The 6,957-nt window shown below is 45.6% G+C and overlaps 1 protein-coding gene across 1 annotated transcript; it reads left to right on the top strand.

Moving 5' to 3' along the window:
• Window positions 1–4,066: 4,066 nt before the first annotated feature.
• LOC118780270 lies at window positions 4,067–6,957 on the top strand. Its single transcript, XM_036532680.1, has 4 exons — window positions 4,067–4,104; window positions 4,198–4,321; window positions 5,203–5,313; window positions 5,904–6,957. The coding sequence occupies exons 1-4, from the start codon at window positions 4,067–4,069 to the stop codon at window positions 6,039–6,041; spliced, it is 411 nt and encodes a 136-aa protein (XP_036388573.1). The 3' UTR covers window positions 6,042–6,957.

Here is a 6,957-nt window from a genome sequence, read left to right as displayed (position 1 = left end):
TCACTTTGATTTGATCCAGCGTGCCCAACAATGAAGGAAACCTAAACCTTAGGCATGCCAATGCAAGCGTGCAACCCAGTTCAGCCACAGAACAGAACGTTCTCGCACAATCTGTGATTTCATTCATAAACAAACTGTGTCAGTGGGCTGACACATAGAGTGGACTTTGCTGGTGAATTTACCTGCGCATTCTGCCAAACCCCTCTGTGAAGAGAGGGGAATTTCTGTATTTCTGTCCAAAGTACATGCCCTGCATGGCACTCTGGACACTACGCTGTTATGACTGGCGTTTTGTTTTCTTGTTTTTGTTTTCCCATCGCCAGGGTCCTGCTGGCCTGGCGTACAGTGACCCAAACGGCCCTGACACACAGGTGCAAGGTGGCCTCGTTTCAGTCCGGCTGCCAAGCGAGGCTGGTGGCGTTGTCCTTTGCCCGGTGGCACACAGAGCTCCAGCAGGTTCTCTGCAGGCAGACCGTGTTGGACTGGGGCCTCAACAGGCTGCACCAGCGTGCCATTGCATCTGCCCTGCAGCAATGGAGAACAGCCACCAGAGGGCGCATGATCCAAAGGAATCTTAACCAAGTGCTATTGAAACAGGTATCTTTGAAGCCTCACTGTGTTGCATGGATTGACGAGTGTTCGATTATTCTAGAAAGTTCTTGTATGTAGTTATTTTCTGCTTGAGTTGTATGGGTTAAAAAGTTGTGAGAAACTTAGACCTTGTCTTGTGTCTGTGGGTTACTACCCTCGGTGTGATAATATTTTGATGTTGCTGACATACAGGGCTACTGCTCTTTTATAACGATTGGTTAGTGTTGAAATCCCTAACTATGTAGTTAGTGCTGTTGAACAGCGCTGTTACTTTTCAGTGTTGTTGTGTGTTGCAGCTGTTTGAGCGTTGGAAGGATAAGACAGAAGTGATCAGAGCGGCGGGAGTGTTGTGTGTGGCGAGGGAGAGGAGAGATGCACACAGAGTCCTGCTGGTGTGGCTGCAGTGGGCGAAAGGTATCACCTCTCCAGCCGGGTAACATTTAGGCACCTGCTTTCACTGCCAGGTAGCTGCGTCCACGTGTCTTGTTACTGGGCGTAATTCGAAATAGTCAAATCAAATGGCTCAGGCTTATTTCACTGCAGTTCCTTTCCCAACGGGATTGTCACACATTGTTTGCCAAGAGGTACTGATGTTATTTCCATAAATTAGACACAGTCATAGTTCCTAAGTACCACTGCAGTAGTACAGACCCAAACAGATGGTTAGAATAAGGGCGAGAAAGGCGGCAGGAGAGAGAGCTGTAACACACAGCAGCGAGAGATTGCAACAGAGTGAACACTCTCACATAGCTGCTTCACAGATGATAAGAGTGTTTTCTCAGAAAATGAACAGATCAGCAGAACTTGGTTAATCTTTGCATTGGAATAGCTGGCTGAAATAAAGTTTTCCCTGATACTTTTCTTAACTGAAGTGGTTATACTGACAGACCTTGACTGTGTTGTGTGTTAAGCTGTACGTGCTCTGTGTGTGTGTGTGTGTGTGTGTGTGTGTGTGTGTGTGTGTTGATCAGAGAGAAGAAGCCGGAGACAGATGGGTGAGGCCGTGTGGCACTGGTTACAGGGCAGGAGAGCGTCCGGCGCTTTCTACCTGTGGGTCAGAGTGTCCCGCCAGCACAAAGAGGCGTTAAAGATGAGCCGCACCCACCTACTTTACAGGCAGGATACTCACGCCCCCCCCAAACACAGACACATATGAGGGCTGTAGTGATTGGGGCACGCTGCGGAGCAAGTCAATATTTGGTGTAGCTCCACCATTGTTCTGAGGGTAACTTGCAGCAGTGTCATTTGATTAGTGAAAGGACTAATCGGCGTTGTTTGCCCCGCCGTGTGTGTTCACCTGTGTGGCATTGCAGTGATGATTTAAGACTCTCATCTGTTGTGGGTTTGCTCTATGTGTCAGAGCTATGCTGCGTGCACAGAAGGTTTTCTCTCCTATTCTTACAGGAGCCTGCAGGGCTCACATGCTCTCTCTGAAGTGGTTTGATCACTGAAGGGGCCTCTGCCACGGGGCAAGCTTATTTTGAATGTATCTGTCTCCTCTGAGCCGAAAATGGTTTTTGATGGCTGTGAATCAGATGATTAAAAGGCACTCCCAGCTTTCCAGTGAAGCGCCCTCTGGTGGACGGGTCCAAAAGCTGCTTTTATATAAAATACTTCACAGCATTTACAGTATCTGCTTCTGGGGCACACTGTGGGATTGTGTCACAATCCACACTTTTATGGGGCACTATTCATGTTAAGAGATGAATTACATGGCACATAACAGTCAGTTTGAAGCTCTTTTGTCAATGAAATATTGGTGAAATGATAGAAATATTGGTGTTGGTGCACACACTTTTTATATAAGGTAAATGTACTTTCTGAATAAGGATCATATTTAATGTCATTGGCACTGTGCATTACCATACATAAGGCGAACTTGCATCTGAGCTGAATGATGCTGATGTCACTTCCTGTTGTGCAGGTGTCTTCATGGGTGGCAGCTGGTGGTTGGGAGAAACAGGCAGATTTTACAGGCTGTTGAAGCGCAGATGAGCACCCTATGCTTACGTGCTGCCTTCACCACTTGGAGGAAGTGTGTGCTATCCCAGCAAGCCTTGCACATCAAAGTACAGCAGGTGGCACTCAGACAGGAGAGGAGACTCCTGGCTGCATCATTCAGGGCGTGGCATCACCAGGTACGTCTTTTTCCCTCTTTGTAGGTATGTTTCTGTGCGTGTATGTTGACTGTAAAAATGATAGTTCCCCTACTCCCAATAAATTCATTACTGCTTTTAACGAAACATGAATTCCTATTACATATTAATGTCTGCGTAGATGTCTTCATCTCAAGTAAGATATTTAGGTTTGAACCAACATATATGAAATGTATATAACTGTTGTGCATAAACACAATCACACAAAACCTCAGGACTCCAGACACCAGCACGGGACAAGAGAGACTCCTTCCAATGCCACATATATTTTTCATTTTCCATTTAACATCGATATGATGTCCAGGGTGGTTAGAGGGCCCAGCATACAGAGCCCTGCTAGTCTAGGTCAAAGGTCAGATTTACAAAATAACAGTAATTTCAGAATGAATCCTATGGATTCATAGTTAATATATGGCATTACGCAAGTAGAATAATAAGGTTCAGTTGAGGCGCTGACATCTACAAGCTGTAGACATGGACTTTCAGGGTTAGATAAGAAAACAGTGGAGCTTATTCAAACTGTCACATTATCAGAACAGAACAAAACTGTTTAAGTGAACAGCACAACTGTGTGAGAACTGTATGTTTGTTAAACAGTGTCTGCACTATCTAATAAAAGCAGATAATAATTCTCAAATAGCTTAAATGTAGTACAACATTGAAGATCCTTAGTATTGTATGGTCAGTGAAGTCAGTATCCTGTATCCTAGATGTAAGTAACATACAGATGGCTATTGCATTTTCAGACAGATAGTAATGTAGAGACTGTATAGCTGATAGCTTCATGTAAGCTATGTCATCATTAGTCATTTAAATGCACAGTAAGAAAGCATACAAAGCATACTGCCTCCATGCATTAATGCTTTCAGGCTGTATGTGAATAGCTTTATTTACTGGCCTTGTTTTGGGATCGACTGTTTGCAAATAAACCGTTTTGCATAACCATTTCATATCTATTTATCAAGCCGGCCTTGCTTCAGTTGATTGTCTGTGGTGAAAGCATCATACTGATTGGTCAGTCTCCGCTCTACTCAATCACCTTTCTCCAATCACAGCAGCTGTAGTTAATCTGCTACACTAGCCACACTTCTGAGGAACTGCCCCTCTAGGAATAGATTTCATGCCATTCCTTAAGGCTCATTAATACATTCTCTATTTTCAACTGTGTTGTGAATTGTGAACTGAATTGTGTATTGTTACACTTCATATACAATATTTTTTGTCTCCTTACTCTCTTTCTGAGTTAGGTCCAGTCTCGCCAATACCGCTCTCTGTACCTCTCTAAAAAGTACCTCTCCTTTTGGTTTGCCAAGCATGAAATGAAACGGAGGGCGAGGGAAGATTCGTTCAGGCTCAGGTACACAGCTGCGAGACCGCTGAATGAAGGTGTGCTGTTAGGTAACTAGGTGAAGGACTTCTGTCTGTGACATGAGACCGTACCCATTCCCAGTCAGAAGTACCTGAGGAGGTGGCGCGACCGTGTCCTTGCACGGAGGTGTGACAGGCGAAGGACCTGGGTCCACTGGACCAGCTGGCGGAACCAGACGGCCACCACGGTCCTCTTCAGACACCTGGTGAGCAGGTTCCCCTCGCGCTCAGCTCACGTCCGCAACTGGGAAATATCAGAGGACACAATGTCACTCTTGATTACTGTTCAACCTGCTTGTAACATGAATACTTCCTGGAAGGAGCTGGTTACAGTGAGAACAAGGAAGATAACTCTATACCTTTGTAACAACCTTTTGTTTCACTCACAGTCATGCCAGAGAACATTTTTTTTCCTCTAACACACCTGCCTATCAGAGTCTTTAAAGCAGTTTATTTTTGCCACAAACTCTGCATCATTTTTTTAAAGTATTGATTAGTTAGATATATTTTATCACTGGAGCACTGTTTAAAAAAGATTCTCTGAAACAAATCACAACCATAGCTACTGCTTTTTCTTCCAATATCATTTATTGTTCTTGCCCCTTTCATCTGAACTTTCACAAATTTTTATCTTTATAGCTGGTGTTATCAGTGTAAGTTTTCAGTACGATAGGTACTTCAGATTGCCACCCTGAAAAGAATGCTAGTGGAAATGAAGGTGGTAGTAAAAGTAGTTTGCTGCTGACAACAGTAACATGGATAAAATATGCAAGCATATTTAGCGGAAACAAATGCGTTGTTCCTTGACAGGTGCAGTTGTTTTCCTCATTTGACATACCTGAAAAGTAAGTGGCCAGACAGAAAATGTTTGTTGCTTCTACATGCTGCAAGCTTGCAACACAAAGCAAGGCTTGCAACATCCTCAGGCGACATATCAAAACACGCCGAGTGTTTGCTCTTTGTCGGGTCCGTTAACATCACCTTGTGGCCTGTCTTGCTTTGTGTGCTGGGTGCGTGGGCACCTAAATGTCAGCGGTGGCTTCAGCGATGTGAGCGTGACGCTGTCTTGGCTCTTGTCCCCCGTCAGTATGCACGCAGACTGCAGGAGCGGGCATGGCTCGTCTGGAGGAAGAGGCGCATTCGAACCAGGGTGTCGGTGGCCTTTGCGGCCCATCACAGCAAAGCCCTGCTAGCGCAGGTCAGAGATCAGGTTTGCAATACACACAAACGTAGAGTTAACGAAAATCAATCCTCTTCACTCTATTGAAGATATCGGTAACTTTAAACAAGGGGTCAGGTTGATTTTAACACATGCTGTTGCATAAGTGCTGAACAAACGGTCATTACATGCTCGCAGGGAGTGATAGCTTTTAGAAACAGTCTGACTCATAAAGAGGCCATATAGTCAAAAGGCATACTAAGGATCAATAGTTATGCTCTCAAAGATTCAAACTCAGTGTAATCTCCCTAAGATGGCATAATGGCCCCAGGTGTGTTTGTATATTCTGTAATGTCCTACTCTCCCAGCTCCCACCTTATCTTGATGAAGTTCCGTTCCCTTTATAGTGTACTGGTTGTTGACTTGCGTACATCCATTGCATACTTTCGTACATATTATGGTCAGTATGTACAGTACAGTCGTTATGTCATTGTCTGAGCTGCTTATGTCACAGTGATATAACACATTTTCGCATACTAGTTAACCCTCAAGAGTGTAGCTACAGGGTCATGATGCAACACCGTAACGATGGCTGTAATATGCGGTGTGGTGTTGGAACATGTCCACAGGCCTTTGGCATATGGCGGGACCGTGCCCTATGGCCAGCATCAGAGGAGAGCCCAGTGGGCCTAGCGGAAGATGGCGGCCAAATGGACGAACCTTGGACCAAGACACGGGAGGACTCCACCCTGCACCCTGCCCGCTAGGGGGTTTCACAGCTTTCCCTCAGGCCCACGAAAGTTACGCCATAATGTCTTCTCAGCATTGGCAGCTTTGAACTGGCCACGTCCTGGTTTTTAGCATCCACGTTGTCACACACAGGGACGAAATAGCTGTATCTAGTCAAGAGGTCTGCTTTTGATTCTTTAGTGACTCCAGCCTGTTCCGTTTACACATGCTGTCTTAATAAACGCTGTGAATGAGCTGTTTTTTTCTGCTGCAGGCTGAAGCCAGTTAGGTGCAGCGTAGAATCCACGTTAAGTCGTTTGACACACAACACCGCCAGGAATCTCTGTTTCAGACAGCGGTGCTTCCCAGAAAATCCAGAGAGAAGCGGGCGTGTTGTTTCAGCCTGGCTCCGTGTGTAATAACAAAGCGCCTTTGTCACAGAAGCAACACACTCATTCCAAAGGCATGTGCTGGAGCCGCAGTGCTGGCCTTGGCACTGGGTGCTAATGTAATATAGTCATCGTGCGCCACTATACACTGCACTCTTTCACCTCACTTTTGTTATCTGGTTGCTATCGAGCAATCTTATTCATTTGACACCGTTTGCTCCACATTTGATTAGCCCAGCTTTTGTAAGAAGAGTGAGTCTTTACCCTGTACAGGAGGCCCATGCTCTCTGGTGAGCACGAGGGACTAGATCTGGGGTCACTGCCGAGTCTGCTGTCTCACACACACACACACACACACACTCACACATACACTCTGAATATGTGCCCTCAATCAGAAGGCTGCCCATGGCTATAAATACCCTGTGTGCCTCAGCAGGCCAGCTCTGTGTGGATACCATAAGAAGCATCTGGAGCTTTCTTCTAAAGGAATGATTTGCAGTGGTGGAGGGAATAGTTACGCTTCCATAAAAAGCCCACCTCACTGTCCCTGAGGAGCCGAATCCAG

Source organism: Megalops cyprinoides, chromosome 7 (genome assembly GCF_013368585.1).
Source record: "Megalops cyprinoides isolate fMegCyp1 chromosome 7, fMegCyp1.pri, whole genome shotgun sequence".
Classification (NCBI taxonomy): Eukaryota; Metazoa; Chordata; class Actinopteri; order Elopiformes; family Megalopidae; genus Megalops; species Megalops cyprinoides.
Note: the sequence above shows the minus strand (reverse complement) of the source record. Positions and strands in the feature narration are given on the sequence as shown.